Genomic DNA, 20,747 nt, shown 5'->3' with positions numbered 1-20,747 from the left:
GCAACAACACAAAAGATAAAATGTCTGAAATAAAATGTGTGAGATCATTATGGAAAGACTTTAAAATGCTACAGAGGAATACAAAAGATATGAATGAAAGAAAAAGCATTCTATGTCCTTGGATAAGATTACTCCACATCATAAAGATGTCACTTCTTCCTAAATTAGCCTACAATTTTAATGTAAGCCTAACAAAGATGTCATCATCTTTTGTTATAATAATCAAGCTGAGTCAAAAGTGCATGTGGAAAAATAAACAAGCAAAAATAGTGAAGAAAAGTCTGGAAGAGAAGATAATCGGGCAAACCAGTCTCCAAGTATTAACATGTTATAGAGATTTAGCAATTGAAATAATGTAATATTGTCATGTGAATTAATAGGCAGATCATGGAATAGAATATGAAGTCTGGGAATAAAAATAAATATATATATATGGATGATATATAGATAAATATATATAATATAGACATATATACATAAATATATATAAATATATATTTACATATATGGTATTAGAGAAAAATGACATTTAATTTTTAAAATTTTATTGATTGATTGATTTTCAATTACTTTTTAAAATAGAGACAGCATCTCACTATGTTGCCCAGGCTGGAGTGCAGTGGCTATTCCCAGGCATGATCATAGTGCACTACGGTCTTACATTCCAGGACTCAGGTGATCCTCCCACCTCAGCTTCTCGGATAGCTGCAAGTATGGGCTAAAAGTGGCATTTTAAATAGGTAGTAAAATGGTGGATTATTTAATAAATAATATTGAGACAACTGGGTAGCCTCTGAGGGGAAAAGTCTGATTCTATTATTGACACATAGGATAAATTTCAAACTTATTAAATTTTTAAGCATTAAAAAAAGGCTGAAATACTAGAGAAACCATAGATGGTGGAGGGCCTTTCTAAGCATGACATGAAACTTAGAAGCTATAAAAGGAAAGATTGACTCAAGTATATGCTTAATAAAATGTGCATAATAAAAAGTAAAACAAAGTCAAAAGACAAATGTCAAATTGTGAGGAAAATATGCCTACTTATATCACAGACTAAAGGTTAACTCATCTAATGTGTAGAGTCCTGAGAAGTCAATGAGAAAAAGGCAATCTAATGGAAAATGGATACAATATGTTGACAGTTCACAGAAAAATAAATATGAATTGCTCCTAAATATACTTAAGAAGCTCACTCATAATAAAAAAAAAAGGAAAATGAAACCATTTTTCATACATTCAATTGGCAGAGATCAAAGATCAATGCTTCAATTTTAAAGAACGGTGTGAAGAAACAGGTCTTCTTGTACTTGCTGGTGAGAGTGTAAAGTGACACGACTTCTATGGAGGGCAATTTGGTACTATCCATCAAGCTTATAATTACCATACATATGTAATGTAATACATTTAGAATATGCCCTATTCTAAGATATACTCATATGTTTTTGATATGATGTATATACAAACTTATTCATTGTGACACTATCTGTAGTAGCAAGAGAGTGGAAGCAGTCTAAATGTCCATTAGTGCCCACTGATATGAGGGCACTCATATAGTAGGCTCATAAAATGGAATACTATAGACCCATACAAAAGCATGAAAAAGTTCTTTACATACTGACTGATACGCACTGAACTCTAAAATCATTGGAGAAAAAAAAATACACATAAGCAAACATCTCTGAAAAGACACACAAGAAACTGGTAACACACGCTGTCAGGGAAGGAGAACTGGGTGGCTGAGGGACAGGAAGCGTGTGAAGCACACTTTCAGTATATACACTTTTACATCTTTTGCACTTTTATATTTATAAATAAATCACGAGATCTTGTGACTCAAAAGTGCCAAAATGAACTATAGACATAACAAATAGTAAACGAAATAAACACAATGAAGAAGAAAATGAGGTAAAGTTAGTTTTCAACCTTCTCCTACTTGTTTCCTTCCCTTAAAAGACTCCTTCCAATTACAATGCTTGCTTTCATCAGCATCTTCCCTTATTCTCAGACCCTTGTGTTTCATTAATCTCAAGAGGTGTGTTAATGCTTCCAGTAGTTTTCCAATCAAAATTATGTTAGTCCAGCTCAATTGTAACATGTGCTATGTAGGATACATAGCCTCTGCAGAAGCCATTGTTGAATTTTGGAGGGATATCACAATCAAAGAGCAACAAAGCCTGAAGTAGTTCGTTAGAGATAATCATAAGAGAACAAACCCATCTTTTGGAAGATACTTGAAAGAAACACAAATTAAAATAAAATCTTGCCTGTTGTTTGGATGTAGTGTTATGGGGCTACTTTAACAGTATTTATTTGGAGAATTAATGATGCTCTCTCCTGATGGAAGATAAGCTTTTAGATAAAACATGAATTAATAAAATCACATGTCAAATAACCATAGTATCCATGGAGATGCACAAGTCCATATATTGTGATGTGAGAAAATATTGAAATTTCTTATTTATATTATTTTAACATATCTTTATAATATATAAGGTAGTATATTAATATATAATTTATAAATAAGAAACATGCATAAATGATAGTGTGTGCTCAATCTTTTTTATCTATAGGGTGTTCAGTCAAAATGTCTGGCAACAATTGCCAAACGATGAGTTTGTTCCTATATAAGCATGAAGAAATTACACAACTATAAAATGTTGTATCAGGCAGTAAGAAGTATAAGCCATAAATTGTGAATTTCTAAGTGAAATACTATTGAATTCATTTGGTACGGCACTTAGTGCAATGCCATCTGAAGAGAGATTCCTAATAAGTAGTTGGATTTTCAAGTCAGGAAAAACTGTTAGAGACCAACTAGTCCAAATCTTATTCTACACATGATTTAACTGAGATCCAGAGAAGATAAATAATACTTTCTGTGTCACATGGGTGGCTCATAGTGATGAAGCAAGGCAAGGAACCCAAATCTCCCAAATCCCTTGGTCTTCCTACTGCACGCACACATGCACATACATACATACATACACACACACACCTTTCTATAGATATAAATATACATAGATACAGAAATATGTATATCTATATGTATCTGTCTCTCATATATGTGTGTGTGCATATATAAAGACTCTATGTGCCATATAACATATATATAAATAGGGAGCATCTTTGAAGTTAAGCAGTAGGCCAGTCCAGTATTCTCACTACTTTATTTTATCCTTATATATCCATATCTTTATTTTTTCCCTTTTTTAACCTTCCTAAAATCACATCGCATTTCAGAACATGGAATAGAACGCTTTTATCTTGTTAATTTTTAAACTCACTCCAAAGGAAAAAAGTTTAAATCCAAAGTTATTCCTATATTCACCCATCTCCTCTAAGAGAAACAAACTCAAAACTCTAAATGTCATGATTTCTTGCTAGTAATTCTCTGAGAACAACCCAACATAAGAAATATGTATTCAAAACTCAAAGAAAATGAAAGGTAATATGAGTTGGGAGTTGATGATACAGAAGTTTAATTGCAAAGACAGTATCAGAATTAAAAGACCATTCTTAAGAGATAAGAAAGTAAACTGGCAAAAACAGATTCTGTATCAATTTCTCCTATCTATTAGCCTGATTTTGGGGTTGAATTTTTCCAAGGCTCTCAAAAAAAACAATGCCATGACTATGACATAATTCAGACCATGTCTTTAAGAAAGAAGCTAAAGAGAAATAAAAAGTATTCATCCAGGTAATTCAAACCAATTTTTAACGTATGGATCACATTTGTGTAGTCTCCTCACAATATGTATAGGTAGTGTTTAAGATATTTGACTGTATCCACAGACACTGGTTTCAACTATGGCTATGGCACTTAGCCAGTTTTATCACATACTGGGAAAACTTCATCTGCCATGTTGAGTCAGGAATATTAAATGGCATCATGCAGTTGATTGCTTGGCAAAGTACAGGCATATCTTATTTCATTATGCTTCACTTTACTGTAAATGGCAGATATTGTATATTTTACAAATAGAAAGTTTGGTGGCAACCCTGTGTACAGCAAGCCTATTAGCACAATTTTCCAAACAGTATGCGCTCACTCATATCTGTGTCACATTTTGGTAATTCTTGTAATATTTCAAACTTTTCTATTACTATTGTATCTGTTATGGTGATCTGTGATCAGTGATATTTGATATTACTATTGGAATAATTTTAGGGCAGCATGAACTACACCCATAGAAGATGGTGAACTTAATAAAAATGTGTGTTTTGACTGCTCCACCCACCAACCATTAACCTCTCTACTTCTCCTCTGTATTTGCTGAGATGCAAAAATATTCAAATTAGGCCAACTAATAACCTGACAATGGCCTCTAACTGTTCAAGTGAGAAGAATAGTCAACCTTATCGCAATTTAAATAGAAATGTAGAAATGATTATTACTGAGGAAGGCATGTCGAAAGCTGGGATAGGCTGGAATGTAGGCCAAACAGCCAAGTTGTAAATGCAAAGGAAAAGGAAGTTAAAAGTGCTACTCTAGTGAACACACCAATGATTAGAAAGTAAAACAGCCATATTGCTGATATGGAAAAAGTTTCAGTCATCTGGATAGAAGATCAAATCAGCCACAACATTCCCTTAAGTCAAAGCCTAATCCAGAGCAAGACCCCAACTCTCCTTACTTCTACGAAGGCTAAGGGAGGTGAGAAAGCTGCAGAAGAAAAGTTGGAAGTTAGCAGAGGTTGGTTCATGTTGTTTTAAAAAAAAATAAACTGCCTTCATAACATAAAAGTGCAAGGTGAAGCAGCAAGTGCTGATGTAAAAGCTGCAGCAAGTTATCAAAGAAACTTAACTTAGATCATTGATAACAGATAATCAGTATAGATAAAGCTGCATTCTATTAATAAAAGATGCCATTTCATAACTAGAGAGGACAAGTCAATGCTTGGCTTCACCCTTCAAATCTGACTTTCTTGTTAGAATCTAATATAGCTGATGACTTTAAATTGAAGCCAATCCTCATTTACCTTTCTGGATATCCTAGCACTCTTAAGAATTATGCTGCTTTCTTTTCCGAGAAGACACCAAATGGCGGATGACGCTGGTGCGGGGGGGGGCGGTGCGGAGGCCCTGGTGGCCCTGGGATGGGGAACCGCGGTGGTTTCGGCAGTGGCATCCGGGGCCGGGGTCGCGGCCGTGGACGGTGTCGGGGCCGAGGCAGCGGAGCTCGCCGAGGCAAGGCCTAGGATAAGGAGTGGATGCCCGTCACCAAGCTGGGCCGCTTGGTCAAGGACATGAAGATCAAGTCCCTGGAGGAGATCTACCTCTTCTCTCTGCCTGTTAAGGAATCTGAGATCATTGACTTTTTCTTGGGGGCCTCTCTCAAAGATGACGTTTTGAAGATTATGCCGGTGCAGAAGCAGACCCGTGCTGGCCAGTGCACCAGGTTCAAGGCGTTTGTTGCTATCGGGGACTACAACGGCCACGTTGGCCTGGGTGTTAAGTGCTGTAAAGGAGGTGGCCACCGCCATCCGTGGGGCCATCATCCTGGCCAAACTCTCCATTGTCCCGGTGCGCAGAGGCTACTGGGGGAACAAGATTGGCAAGCCCCACACCGTCCCTTGCAAGGTGGCAGGCCGCTGCGGCTCTGTGCTGGTGCGCCTCATCCCTGCACCCAGGGCACTGGCATCGTCTCAGCGCCTGTGCCCAAGAAGCTGCTCATGATGGCTGGTATTGATGACTGCTACACCTCAGCCCGGGGCTGCACTGCCACCCTGGGCAACTTCGCCAAGGCCACCTTTGATACCATCTCTAAGACCTACAGCTACCTAACCCCTGACCTCTGGAAGGAGACTGTGTTTACCAAGTCTCCCTATCAGGAATTCACTGACCACCTTGTCAAGACCCACACCAGAGTCGCCGTGCAGCAGACCCAGGCTCCAGCTGTGGCTACAACATAGGGTTTTTATACAAGAAAAATAAAGTGAATTAAGCCTGAAAAAAAAAAAAAAGAATTATGCTAAGTATACTCTGCCTGTGCTTTGTAATTTGAATAACAAAGCCTGATAACAGCACATCCATATACAGCATGATTTACTGAATATTTTAAGTTCATTGTTGAGACTTCTTGCTCAGAAAAAAGATTCCTTTCAAAATATTACTGCTCATCGACAATGTGCCTAGTTACTCAAGAACTGTAATGGAAAAGTACATAGAGATCAACATTTTCATAACTGCTAACACAACATCCATTCTGCAGCCTATAGATCAAGAAGTAATGTTGACTTTCAAGTTTTATTATTTAAGAAATACATTTTGTAAGGCTATAGCAGCCGTAGATAATGATTTCTCTGACGAATCTGGTTAAAGTACATTGAAAACCTTCTGGGAAAGATTCAACATTCTGATGCCATTAAGAATATTTGTGACTCATGGGAGGAGGACAAAATGTCTCTAACTGGATATTGGAAGAAATGCCAATCTTTATAACAACTAAGAAGGGTTCAAGATTTTAGATGAGGGAAGTAATTGCATATGTGGTGGAAACAGTTAGAGAACTAGAATTCGAAGTGGAGCCTGATGATGTGGCTGAATTGCCACAATCTCGTGATAAAACTTGAACAGATGAGGGGTTACTTCCTCTGGATGAACAAAGTGGTTTCTGAGATGGAATCTACTCCTGGTGAAGATGCTATGAACATTGTCAAAATGTTGGATAAAGGGCTCCAATTTTAAAGACGTTATATGCTGGTTATTAAAATGCTATAAAACGTCATTGAATGTTGCAAAAAAACTTTCATAAAAGGAAGAGTCAATTCTTGTAGAAGAATCAGGTGCAGTAGCTCATGTCTGTAATCGCAGCACTTTGGGAGGCCGAAGCCGGTGGATCACGAGGTCAGGAGATCCAGACCATCCTGGCTAACATGGTGAAACCCTGTCTCTACTAAATATACAAAAAATCAGCTGGGCGTGGTGGCGGGAACCTGTAGTCCCAGCTACTTGGGAGTCTGAGGCAGGAGAATGGCATGAACCCGGGAGGCAGAGATTGCAGTGAGCCGAGATCCCACCACTGCACTCCAGCCTGGGCAACAGAGCGAGACTCTGTCTCAAAAAAAAAATATATATATATATATACACACACACACATATATATTCTTGCAGAAAATGTCATTATTGTCTTATTTTAAGAAATTGGCACAGTTACCCCCACCTTCAGCAACCACTACCTTGATCAATCAGCAGCCATCAACATCGAGGCCAGACCCTCCACCAGCAAAAAGATTAGAAGTGGCCAGGCGTGGTGGTTCATGCCTGTAATCCCAGCACTTTGAGAGGCCAAGGCAAGTGGATCACCTGAAGTCAGGAGTTTGAGAACAGCCTGGCCAACATGGTGAAAACCCATATCTACTAAAAATACAAAAAATTAGCCAGGTGTGGTGGCAGGCATCTGTAATCCAAGCTACTTGGGAGGCTGAGGCAGGAGAATCACTTCAACCCGGGAGGCAGAAGTTGCAGTGAGCCAAGATCACACCATTGCACTCCAGGCTGGGCAACAAGAGCAAAACTCCACCTCAAAAAATAAAAATAAAAATAAAAAAATTAGTACTTACTGAAGGCTAAGGTAATCGTTAGCATTTTTTGGCAAAATTTTTTTTTAATTAAGATATATATACAGTTTTTTAGACACAATGCTATTGCACATTTAATAGACTACAGTATAAAAAACTTTCATATGCACCGAGAAACCAAAAAACTTGCACGGCTTGCTTTATTATTTGCTGTATTGTGGTGGTCTAGAACCAAACCTGCAATATCTCTATGGTATGTCTGTATCTAGCACATGATTGTGTACATATAAAACCCAACTCCTTGATTCACAGGCCTCTGGATAGGAGATACGACATGCCCAAGGTCTGGCAGTTCATGTAAGGCAAGAAACTTAGCGACCCAGACTTCTCTAAGGCGATTGAAAGGTGATGCATTTAGTGAGAAGCGATTACAGAATGTCTAAAAGAGTTGGGGGGCGGTGGGGAGGCGGCGGGGAGGAGGGTTGGAATTGGCCTCCAACGCATCCGGAGTTGTTGCTGCCAGAGAAATCCAGCAAAAAAGGGCAGCATTCTTTCACCTTTTCCCCGAGGCGGAGGAGAACTTCATTTCCCAGCAGCCCTCAGGCTTCCTCCTCGCACGGCGCAAGCGTCCCGGCGTTCTGCTTTCCGGCGTTCTGCTTTGCGGCGCTCTGCTTTCCGGTGCATCATTTACGTCAATTTTAACCAAAGATTCCCAAGATTGAGGCCGAGTTCCAGAACATGGGGTCTCAGGTGTCCAAGCCTTTGGAGTTCTCCAAGATCGCTGCGCCTCCCGATACCGCCGCCGCGCCCGCCAAGCCTGCGCCCCCAGCTACACCCGGAGCGCCGACCTCCCCAGCAGAACACCACTTGTTGAAGACTTGCTGGAGCTGTCGCGTGCTTTCTGGGTTGGGGCTGATGGGGGCGGGCGGGTACGTGTACTGGGAGGCACGGAAACCCATGAAGATGGGATATCCCCCGAGTCCATGGACCATTACGAAGATGGTCATCGGCATCAGTGAGAATCAGGGCACAGCACTTGGGCGGGTTGGGTATTTGTGGGGTAGAGGGAGGAAAGGGAGCAGCCATGTGGGTGGGGAGGTGGGGTGCTGGCGCTGGTCAGGTGGTGGGGGCACCTCAAACAAGGTGGGAGAGGAAGTTGTTGGAACGCCTTTTTTTTTTTTTTTTTTTTTTAAATCAGTATTTCTGGAGAACCCTTATTAGGCTCAGTCCTTTTAATTCTCAGAATAGCTGTTAGAGGTAGGTATGATTGTAGTATTCTCATTTTACTATGGAGCAAACCGAGGCAACGAGGAGTATTGTGTTCATGGTCGGGAAATGACAGTCACTTGATCCCAGGTATATCAGATCTCAAAGCCCATACTTCTCCAGGTCCTGGAGAAAGCCTGAGCGAGGGCACTTGACCTTAATTTAAGAAAATTGCCTTGAATCCCAGATCTTTAGACGTGGGTTCTAAGCTCACCTACTTGGTACACCTGGGTAATGTCGCCCATAACCCAGTTCTGTGATCGTCAAGATGTCATCAGTAAAACGTCATGATCTTTTTAGCTTTCAAACCGATTGTCAGTGAATAGAATTTTAGGTTTCTAACTGTGTTACCTTCTTGATTCTGTATAGGTAAATTCTCCTACAGGATGTTCTTTTTTTTTTCCTGATATTTTTTTCTTTTTCTGTGCTTCACTTGCCTGTAAGAAAGATACAATGGTAGTATTTCCTCCAGAAGTGTTGTGAGTGTTAAATAAGATGGCGTATATGTGAAACACTTGGTAAATTAAAATGCAGCATAAAGGTAAGGTATTGTTGTTTTTTTCTAGGCATTGCCACCTGGGGTATGGTTGTCATGGCAGACCCCAAAGGGAAGGCCTACCGCGTTGCTTGAAAGTACCACCAGTGAATCTGTCTTCTGTCCCTGTCCCCATGACACACAGAGCAGGCATGGAGTTTAATGGATGTTCTGGACAGACACTTGTCCATGGACAGACATCACTACTGTGGATACTACAAGACTGAAAAGACAATCATATGTTGTCATTCTCTGGCTATAGAGTGTTAGTGACCTTCACGGGTTTCACAGGAACCAATAAATCCTCAGAGAAGTAAACAGGTTCATTGTCTTATCTGGGGAAGGAAAGTATAATTTATATTTAAATATAATTGTTTAAGCATTATATAATAGTATGTCTTATATAATTGCATATCATATATAATAAAGATAAATATGTTTAGTTATATAGTTGATATAATTTTTAAAACTTTTGAATAGAGCAAATGATAAACCCATGGGAAAATTAGCTATTTTACTTCCCTATTTTAAAGAGTTCTTTTTCTTTCTTTCATAATTGGATCAACAACTGTTATCACCCTAACCATGGGTAGGCATCATGCAATGTATAGAAGTACATGAAACTTTCTGTGTATGAACTGCTCATACTTTGCAAGGCATTTTCAAATCCATCACCTTATGAGAGCTTCACAGCCAGTCTGAGGTAGTTACTTCATTGGAGGTAAACCTTAAAACACAAGAAAGAGCCTACATGATTTGCCTAGGGTCATTCAGTAAGTCGGTGGTGGAGCTAGAACTTGGTCTTGTCAGTTTTTTGTTCTAGTCTTCCCTTTCATGGAGGTAAGAATAACCATTATGAAACAGATAATCATAAAAATCAGCATACAATAAAAGACTTAAATGTCACAAGAAAAATTCAAAACCTTTAGCTAAAAGAAAAAAAAAAAAAATCTTTTGATTCCTTTTCCACAAGCACTAGATAGTTTCTGCAATGATTTTGAGATAAGTACTCAAAATTACATAGTTCATTTCTAAGAAAAGACCATGTTTTCTACCTATTGGGTTTTTCTACCCTGAGATACTGTGGCTTCTTTGTAAAGGTATATAAAGTGTTTTTCAAAGCAGAAAGATACTGTTAAATTCAGCTGCTAATCATAGTCTATGTGTTTGGAATGACATGTTAAGCAAGTAGTATCTTTAAGGCTGTTGATTTTTGCAATATTATATGAAAGTGCCTAAGTCTGTTTAGCCTCACAGATGACTTTAGAATCTTGTGTTTTCTACATCAGAGTTCATGGTGGGGATGGTGCTATATATATATCTATGCAATTGAGAAGGAAAACATTTCAAACCTAAAGTAGGCAACAAGATATTATTTATATGAAATCCACAATTCAGTTATGCAGTGTTCATGAATATAGAAGTTTTAAGTTGGAAGGGACCATAGATGACCCAAAACAGATCACATATGGTCATTCATATACCTAAAATACCTACAAAGACAAGTTGTTCCCTGGTTTAAAAGGCAGTCTGTTCTATTGATGGACTGCTTTAATCTGAACATTTTCTTAGGTTAAGCCAAAAACACATAAACCTAACTTGGTCTTGGCTTGATCTACTGGGTAAACAGTAACTCTTAAACATATGTACAGTTGACCCTTGAACAACACAGGAGTTAAGAGGGCTGAACATTTGCTTAGTGGAAAATCTGCATATAACTTGACTCCCCAAAAACTTAATTAGTAGTTAGTCTGCCATTGACTGGAAGCCTTACCGATAACATAAAGCAGTTGATTAACACATATTTTTTGTGCTGTATGTATTATATACTGTATTCTTATAAGAAGCTAGAGAAAAGGAAACATTAAGGAATTAATATATTAACTATTCATTAAGTAGAAGTGAATCATCCTAAAGGTCTCCATCTTCATCTTCACGCTGAGTTGTCTGAGGAGGAGGAGCTGTTCTTTCTGTCTCAGTGGTAGAGGTGGAAGAAAATCCACAGATAAGTGGACCTGCACAGTTCAAACCTGTGTTATTTGGGTCAACTGTGTTGTAATAGCATTTTAATCTTTTTTTCAGACTTTTACAAGTATGAATCTGAGCTTTTTCTGAATAAACCTGCCTGCTCACCATTAATAATGCCAAAGTGTCTGTGTTTGGTTCTTTCCAACTTGGAACAATTTAACTAAGTATGGGCAAAATATTGTTCTACCATGTCTATAATGTGGGAAGAAGCAAAAGGAAAATCTGCATTTGTAGTTAAAAGTTTTTTTTTGTTTTTTTCTTTTGAAATATACTTCAAAATTTGATTTCTGCCAGTGCCAACCCAGACGTCCTAGTTTATTTTAGGGATGAGTCTGATCTTCTCAGACAGGTTTCAGAGACTGAGACATCGCCTTAATCCTTCAATACAGAGAGTTCACTTAGTGTCCCCAATATCTTTCCTTTTGTTGAAGATGAGGTGGAGTAAGCAGGATAAATGGGCTTAAGAATCAATGGATTATAACTCAGTCATGTAAGAACACCAGCTTAACTATGATTTATAGAGTTTAGAATCCCTTTACAGCATGGAAAAGAGAGTTTATAAAGTCTCATCATTACCTATAGTAAAGAAGGAGACAAGAGAAAAAGTACAAAAAGTAATTTAAAATGCACTTACACATTTCTTTGGGATCCAGAGACCAAAATGTGAACATACATGTGAACACTGGCTTTTATCAGTGTCCCAAGATATCATTAGCTCAACCTATATATAGTGAGTATAAACTTTGGTATCTCGAAATATTTAAGACATCATCACACCATCATTTGTTCCTATTGTGTATTGCATTGACTAGTCTGGAATAGTGAGATCAGCGAGCAAAATGAACATATTAAAGGACCCATGTATAGATTGACCCTCAAGGATCTGGGTAAGATAGGGGAAGGGGATGGGAGATCTCTTTTTTTTTCTAGGCCAGTTGCGGAGACAGCTGTTGTTGGCAGCCCTGGAGTGTCCCAAATGCAGAGCAGTTTCTGAAGTTTCTGGAGTTTTACCTGGCTGAGACCAGTGCGGAGACAGCTGTTTCTGGTGGCCCTGGAAGTTAAGCATCTCAACCATGATTTGTACTTCAACTCCACCCTCAGCTTAGCATTTGCTCCTTGCTCCTTTTGATTAATGGTTTCTCAGCCTCGCTGTGTCTAAGCTAGGAGGCTCCTGAAAGAAACCAGTTGATTTGACAACCTAAAATACATGCTCTTTAATTAAATATGTTCAGGGCAAATATATGTTCACATAACCCTCAAACCAGGCTTGGCCTCAACTGATTTATTGCCAGGACTATACTGATCAAACTGACATTTCTTAAACAATAGTAAACAATTTTAGTTGAAAAACTGCTATTTTTTTTCGAGACGGAGTCTCGTTCTGTCGCCCAGGCTGGAGTGCAGTGGTGCGATCTCGCTCACTGCAAGCTCCGCCTCCCGAGTTCATGGCATTCTCCTGCCTCAACCTCCCGAGTAGCTGGGACTACAGGCGCCCGCCACCACACCTGGCTAATTTTGTTTTTTGTATTTTTTAGTAGAGACAGGGTTTCACAGTGTTAGCCAGGATGGCCTCGATCTCCTGACCTCGTGATCCGCCCACCTTGGCCTCCCAAAGTGCTGGGATTACAGGTGTGAGCCACCGTACCCGGCCTTTTTTTCTTTTTTTCTAAGTGACAAGTTCTTGGCTTGACCCAATGATTATGTAGGTGTTAGGGGCACAGACTTAAAGATGAAAGACCCATAATTACACATCATTCTAAAATGCATATCTCTTGGACTTTGAGGTATTTGCAACTTGTCATTCAAATATAAATGGAGTGTAGAGAAATAGCCAAAGGGTAAAATGTTAAATCTAGCAATGCCACTAAAAATCACTGCTCAGTCCTGTGACTGAACTTGCAGGTGTTTCAGGAATGTGGTAGAAGGGTCTTGAGATGGTCCTTGTCTCCAGCCCCTTGGGGTACACACACCTCCCAGTTATTCAAACACCATTCTAGGTGCTGTTGTGAAGGGATTTTACAGGTATAATTAAGGTACCGGATCAGTTGACCATAAAATGGATTATCCAGAAGGGCTAATCATATGAACCCAATAAATCTCTGTCTGGAAGTCAGAGACAGAAGTCAGATTAGAAGCATGAAAAGGATTTAGTGCTCCAGAAGTTCCTTGCTGACCTGTAGAGAAAAAGTTCACATCTATGTTGTGAACTGCCTCTGGGGGCCATGTGGCAAAGAACTGCAGGCAGCTGAGAGCAGCCCCCAGCTGACAGCCAGAAGGAAAATGAGGACCTCAATTTTACAACTGCAAGGAAATGGATTGCTGCCTGTGACCTATGAACTTGCAAGAGGACCCTGTAAGAACCAAGAACCACCGCACCAACCAGCGGCTTGGCTTCAGCCTGGTAAGATCCTAAGCAGAGTATCAGTCGTGAACTGAGATAAATTTGTGTTAAGTTGCTGAGTTTGTGATATTTTGTTTCACAGCAATAGAAAACTAATACAAGGAATTAGAGGTGCTTTGTGGTGTAGTCATAGTAGGTGGCATGTCAGACTAAATACCATTCTTTGTATTCAGGAAGTAGCAAGAAAAAGCCATTTATTTGTATAGCATTTGTCTTCCCAGTAACTAATTTCACTTGTTCTTTTACTGGTGGTTTTCTTGGATAGTTTTAATAATGTGTTTTTAGTTGTTTTCTGCTTTCTAGCACAGTTGTTCCACTAATAAGTAAATATTTTTAAAATTACAGCACACTTTCTATATGCCAAATATGCTAAATGTTTTATCTGAATTGTTTTATTTAATCCTCAGCAACCCTGTTTTACAGATTAGATGACTGAGGCCTGAAGGAGTTAAGAATTTGCCCAAAGAAGGTTTCAAGCCAATGAACCAGTAGTGGCTCAACTAAGAACACTAATTAGAATCGTATATTGCTAATGGATGCTAAGTTGTTTTCTTAGCATCCATTCTCAAAATATTCAAGTTTGAAAATTTGAAATTTTGCATTTTGATTTTCACTTTTTTCTCGTTATCCCTTAGTGTCATTAATCTCTTGGTTTCCTCTTTTTTATAATTGATTATATCACTTATCACTGTGACAGCAATGTAAATATTAATCCAGGACAAGGTATTCATCTCATCTCCCTAAGCTTATTCCCTTCGAAGCCATTATCCCAGTCTCTATCCTGACATTGTACCATTCTCCTGAACCTCGAATGGTATTTCCCAGTCACAGCAGGACATCTCTTCTTGTCTGTCCTTAGACATCAGAGTCCCAACGTCCCAAATGAACCTTTAGTATCTCCCTCCAGCCTATTTCTGCTTTATTTGTTATCTCTATTAATAGTCTTTTCACTTCATCAGCTGGCCAAGCTAGAAACCATGGAATTATCTGTGACTCCCTCCTTACTCTCGTTCTTTACTTTGACCTGTTAACAAGCCCTGGTTATTTTAACTTTCTAATGCTCACTTCTATCCATTCCCATTGCTATTGTTTTGGGCCAGTTATCATCATTTCTCATATAGATTGCAATAGTAGATTCTTAATTCCTCCTTGCTTCCAGGAAACCCTCTCATCTACTCTCCACTGTAGCCCAGACTACTTGAAAACATATTCCTACTTAAAACCCTTCAGTATCTTTGCTGCATACAAGATGAATCCCAAACACTTTGGCAGATCATGAAATGGCTTTCATTTCTTCAGCTCCATAACTTTCTGTCTTAATCATCTTCCACTCCTTGACATCTGTTCCATACAGCCTGTGTTTCTGCCACTTACGCCAGTTCTCCCTAAAATGTCATTCTTTATGTCTTTACACATGCTATTCCTTTAAGCTGGAATATCTTTTTGTCCCTGCATTATATGGAGAAATCCCACTTGTCCTTCAAGGCCCAGACAGATTGAGTGTTGCCTTTCTGGTGAAGCCTTCCATGAAATATTTCCACTTCCGTTACTTTGATTCTGGTGCAACCATTAACTTTGTGCTGACTTCTATCACTGCACTTAAATGTTTGCCCATTATGCATCTGTCCCTCCTCAGTGATTGTGAACTCCTCAAGAAGAGGATTGTGCTTTTGTCATCTTCATGTTTCCCATCCCCAGCACCAACATGTGACACTTTCAGTTGATGATGTTCAATAAATATTTGATGAATGAGTGAGTAAACAACTGAACAAATGAATGAGAAGAGAAAGAAATGTTTGTTCCATTTGGTAACTTTAGGGTATCTCAGTGGTTATCAAGGTTTGGTGCCTGGACTAACAGCATCATCATTACCTGATAACTTATCAGACTTCCACATTCTCAGCCCATTGACATTTACTATTGAATCAGAAGCCCTGGGGGTAGAGCCCACCAATTTGTATTTTAACAAGCCCTCCAGGCTTAAGAAAGTTTGATGAACGTAAGGCATAGCTGAACCCGACTGACCTTTGCACAGTGGATCTTAATTATAAAGTAATGGAAAGAAGATCTGTTTGAAGCCATGAAATCCAGCTTCTAGTCCTAGTTCTGCCACCAGCTCCTAGTATGCTCTTGGGCAAGTCGCTTAGCATTTAACAACATAAATTTTACCCTCTATGAAGCCAGAAGATCAGACTAGATAATTTCTAAGTTCTCTTTCAGCACTAAAGTCCTCTCTTCCCATAATCTCTGTTTAAAGGAGATATACTTTCTTAGATTCCAAAAGACAAAGATAGCAAAGAGGAATTGATAGAAAATTGAATAGCACCCGGCAGTAATCCTGCAAAGCTGCAGCAGATTAGACTATTACCCAGCCAAGTCCTAACATCTTGCAGCTGCAATGCCTGATGCTTCACAGGAATTTAGCAGTCTTCACCTCAATTAGTGCACCTGGCCAACCAAACAATCTTACTGGGTGGGAAGAGGTCTTTCCTGACCCCTTCCTGATTAGATCGTGCCTGCAGCATGACGTATGATTACTCTCTTAGAAGGAACATGGCTGTGCTTTGGTCAAGGATAGGCAGAGATGAACATCCAGACTCAGTGAGTTTAGAGTATAGGTGTATAACTCCACTCATTATCATAGCCATGTAGACATAACATAGAGAAGCTCACCACCATAGCCATAACATAGGGAAGGCTCGTCACTTGGCTCTAAGCCACTATTGTCTGTAAAATTTCCCTGTCGACACTGTACAGGTGCAGTCTCGCCCAGAGAAAGAGAGAGAGCACCAGAGCTGTCCAGCTTTGCAGATGGACAGGAGGGAGCCAGAACACAGCTCGGCTTGTTCGTGCCCAGAGAGAAAGAGTTAAGCTGCTGACCCTAAAGGGAGAGCCGGCCATGCAGCTGTGTGTGGAAGCTGCGGGACTAAACAGCTGAGAAAAGGTGGACAGTGTGAGAGAGCTAGTGTAAGGTACTGATGAGAGAAATGCTGAATAAACTACATTTCACCTGCTTATGGCCCCGAGTGTTTTTTCACGGTCAGGTTCCAGCCCATGCTGAGTGTTCTCAGCTATCTGACCATCCACCCACTCCCCTCGAACATCAGCATGACCTGGAACCTGACCCCAAGCAGCAAATTTGGCATAGTCATGACCTGACAATTGGCAACGTTGGCAGGATGAAGTGAGTGTGTCTTCAGCCCTTGAGGGCTCCTGGGTTGGCTGCTGGGACCCCTTCTTACCTCATGGGGTGGTTACCTGCAGAGTGAGCACCTTCCCCTTCTTTATGGCATAAGTTTCCCAGTCCCACCAATGGCCTTCTGCCTCCCAGAGGGCTGTCATAGCAGTAGTCGCTTCATGTATGTGGCACCCCACATTCGGGGTGAGAACAGCAGCTAGAGAGCCACTCCCTAACATCTTGCAGCATGGGCTATGGTACCCAGTGGCAGAGGTGCTGCTTGGATGTGCCCCATTGGAAATGTGGGAGGCAGTGGGTAGGTCTCCAATGAGTGTGGAGAAAGCACTGAAGCAGCTGGAAGCACACAGCACAGAGAAAGAACGCACCTTCGCCAGCAGAGTTGGAAGGGCGTTTCTGACTGCACTGAGGGAAGTGCATGCTCAGTCCCACGGGTAAGTGACCTTCCAGTGCAAGCTGCCCGCCTAGGGGCCCAAGTGCACAGCGTGGAGCAGGACCTGAGGATGGGGGACCTCCAGGCACAAGCAGGGCACTTGGAGGCCCAGATAAACAGCCTGGAACAGGACTTAGCAACAGCTGTTGGCGTGACCTTAAGCCCGTCCTCCTGGCTGGACACTCGTTTGGTCTGATGCCAAAGAGAAGGAGGCTCCCCGACTGTGGGCTCACTCTGTGATCCATCAAAAGGTAGAATATAAGCAGCTGACAGGACCCCAGGGGAGGGCCCAGGGACGCCCTATAGTGGTAGAACACACCTCTTACAGTGCTTATACCTGCACTGAGTTGCAGCAGTTAAGTAAACAGTGCAGGCCGCACCCAGGGGAACCCTTCCCTACCCGAATGCTCCATCTCCAGGACAAAGGAGCTGATAACATTTCTTGCTCTGCCTCTGAGATGGAGAAGCTGGCTGCTATCACAACTCATCCCTCCTTTCATCAGCGACTGCAGCCATGCTGATGGTTGGCACAAGGACAAGGTGACCACACATTAATTGAGTGGCTAATGACAGCCATACGGACTGTTTGGAATGATGCCAAAAAGATACCAGAAACAGCAAGTAAATGGCAATCATATACTGATTTGGTGCAGATACTCCAGAAGATGGGCATGTGGCAAGCTATGTTTTATCTGAATACCCGGAGGCCAGATGATGAAAGCTTTACCTCCCACATGAGGGATCTTGTGCTGGGCTCAGTGCCCCAGAGTGCTTTTGGCTCTCTAGCTGCTGTTCTCACCCTGTATGTGGGCCGCCGCATACATGAAGTGACTAATGCTATGGCAGCCCTCAGGGAGACAGAAAGCCATTGGCGGGACTTGGGAACCTGTGCCATAAAGAAGGGAACGGTGCCCCTCTGCGAGTAACCACCCCACAGGATGAGAAGGGACCCCAGCAGGTGAACTGCCTGCAGATGTGGATTGATTTAATTGCAGCTAGGTTGCTCGGGAGAAAACTGACAGGTAACCCAATGGAATGCTGTTGGTTCTATGAAGGCAATTGTCCCCAGAGCCAGCAATTCCAGAGAATGCCTAAAGAGGGACAGTGAAGCAATGTTGTTCAACCTACTCCCACCCGGATGCTGCAACTCAAGGACTATTTGCAGACAGGTTTGATTAGAGAACTGGCTGAGGTGCCTGGCTCAGCGGAGGGTACCAGACAACTGCAGGCTCTATGTGGAGCTGGCAATCCACTGGTCCCCCACTAATGTACAGCGGGTCCTAGCACTGGTAGATACTGGTGCAGACTGCAGTATAGTTTATGGAAACCCAGATAAGTTTCTGGGCAAAGCTGCATTTATTGATGGTTATGGGGGCTAGTCAGTGAAGGTGAAACCTGTGTCTCTGCATCTTGGCATTGGCCGCTTGGCTCTCTGCCTGTGCACTGTGTATGTTTCTCCCATACCTGAATATATTCTGGGAGTGGACCTTTTTTATGGTCTGGATTTACACACTGCGGCTGGAGAATTCAGACTAAGAGTTCATGTCGTAAAGCTGGTACTGTGTGGACATATGTATCACCAAGCCCAAGTTCTGCCACAACCCTGATGGGTTACCTCCACTCGTCAATACCATTTGCCAGAGATAACTGAGACTATTAAGAGGTTAGAGGAGGTGCAAATAGTGTGTGGCACCCGTATCCCCTACAATTCCCTAGTATGGCCAGTCAGAAAGCCTGATGGGACTTGCAGATGGCAGTGGATTATTGGGAACTGAAATAAGTAACACCCCTTCTCATGCAGCTGGACCTTCCATCAAGGACTTGATGGACTTGACAATGGAACTGGGACAGTAGCACTTTGTGATGGAACTTGGCTAATGCATTCTTCTCCACTGACATCGATCCAGAGATCCAGGAGGAGTTTGCCTTCACGGGAGGGCAACAATGGACTTTTACAATCTTGCTGCAGGGCTATATGCATAGCTCCACCATGTGTCATGATCTGATTGATGATGTTATGCTAACCTCTGATTCTGTTGCAGGTTTAGAAGCAGCAATGACCCTCTTGCCTGGGATTGGGATGATGAAGCTGAGATAGCATGTCTGGTAGCCAAGCAGGCTATTTAGCAGGCACAAACCCTAAGGGTAGTTGACCAGGGGTGCACATTTAAGGTGAATGTGCACGTGACCAAGGATAGTTTCAGTTAGGGCCCATAGCAGTGCACGGAGCACCTGAGTATGCCAATAGGCTTCTGGTCCCAACTATGGACAGGAGCTGAGCTCTGCTTTTCCTTAATAGAGAAGCGATCAGTAATAGCGGGATGGGTGTGTTCATAGATAACCACTCCAGACTGGGAAAGCAGTTGGTAACTGCATATGCTGCCCTTCAGGCTCATAAGAGCACTGCAGGATGGGCTACAGTCATGTAGAGGACTTACCCAATAATGAGGTGGATATGCTCATGGGTAACAACCCCTGAGACTGGGACAGCACAGACATCCACTTTAGCAAAGTGGGGTGCCTACTTAGAACAGCAGAGTACTATAAGTACAAGTCCCTTAGCAGCAAAGTTACAAGAGTTTTTAGGGCCTGTAATCCTAATGTAAGATAAGGCTATGGGGCGTATGGCATCCCTAGACCCTGAGCCATCACTGTTTAAGGAAGGGCACACTCCCATTCCTAATGACACATGTTATACAGATAGGTCTAGCCAGAGTACTGCTGCTGCCTAGATTGCTGCTGCAGTCCAGCCTAGTACTGTCACTATATGGTTTGATACCAAGTGTGGGCAAAGCAGCTAATAAGTTAAACTCAGGGCAGTGTAGATAATGATCACCAAGGAGGCAACACCTATGGTAATCTGCAGCAATAGCTGGGCAGTTTATTGAGGCTTAACCTTGTGGTTAACTCCTGAAAGTTACAGAATTAGCTAGTTAGTCACTGACCCATGTAGGGCCAGGCCATGTGGCCAGATCTATGAAAGGAAAGATGACCTCTTCCAACCAGGTATGGGGACAAATCTTAATGTTATTGCCTGCCCCAACACCCCTAAAGGTAGGGAAACAGATAACCCTGGGGTTGGCCATGGACCCTCCAAGCCCCTCAATGCAGATGGTTGGCTATTGTAGCCCCCTGTGGGGAGGGTCTGCAGTGTAATTTACATGTTACTCCTTGGGTGTTTAATGTCTGGCCTCCACAATTAACCGTTCATAGGGAAACAGCCGGGGAAGGGATCCTTCTCCGGGGGACATACATACTATCTGTGTGGTCTATCATAAATTCCGCTATGACTTTGGCACGGGTACAGGACCCAAAAGAACCATGGAGAGCTGATAAGGTGTGGTAACATTGCCCAGGGCAAAAGC

General features: G+C 41.5%; 2 protein-coding genes across 3 annotated transcripts; both read left to right on the top strand.

The window, feature by feature from the left end:
• The first annotated feature begins 5,184 nt into the window (after nucleotides 1-5,184).
• Nucleotides 5,185-5,950, top strand: LOC117098570 (40S ribosomal protein S2-like). The gene has a single exon (XM_033237316.1). The coding sequence runs from the start codon at nucleotides 5,214-5,216 to the stop codon at nucleotides 5,913-5,915; it is 702 nt and encodes a 233-aa protein (XP_033093207.1). The 5' UTR covers nucleotides 5,185-5,213; the 3' UTR covers nucleotides 5,916-5,950.
• Nucleotides 5,951-8,190: 2,240 nt separating this feature from the next.
• On the top strand, nucleotides 8,191-11,463 carry DMAC1 (distal membrane arm assembly complex 1). 2 transcript variants are annotated; one of them, XM_033237314.1, is made up of 2 exons: nucleotides 8,191-8,452; nucleotides 9,356-11,463. In XM_033237314.1, the coding sequence occupies exons 1-2, from the start codon at nucleotides 8,262-8,264 to the stop codon at nucleotides 9,549-9,551; spliced, it is 387 nt and encodes a 128-aa protein (XP_033093205.1). In that variant the 5' UTR covers nucleotides 8,191-8,261; the 3' UTR covers nucleotides 9,552-11,463. The 2 variants fall into 2 exon arrangements, with proteins under 2 accessions (XP_033093205.1, XP_033093206.1); XM_033237315.1 differs by having other exon boundaries at nucleotides 8,191-8,538; nucleotides 9,356-11,459.
• The last annotated feature ends 9,284 nt before the right edge of the window (nucleotides 11,464-20,747 follow it).

This window comes from Trachypithecus francoisi, unplaced genomic scaffold (assembly GCF_009764315.1).
Source record: "Trachypithecus francoisi isolate TF-2019V2 unplaced genomic scaffold, Tfra_2.0 Lachesis_group16, whole genome shotgun sequence".
NCBI lineage: Eukaryota > Metazoa > Chordata > Mammalia > Primates > Cercopithecidae > Trachypithecus > Trachypithecus francoisi.
The sequence above is the reverse complement of the archived record's forward strand: the minus strand, read 5'-3'. Positions and strand labels throughout refer to the sequence as shown.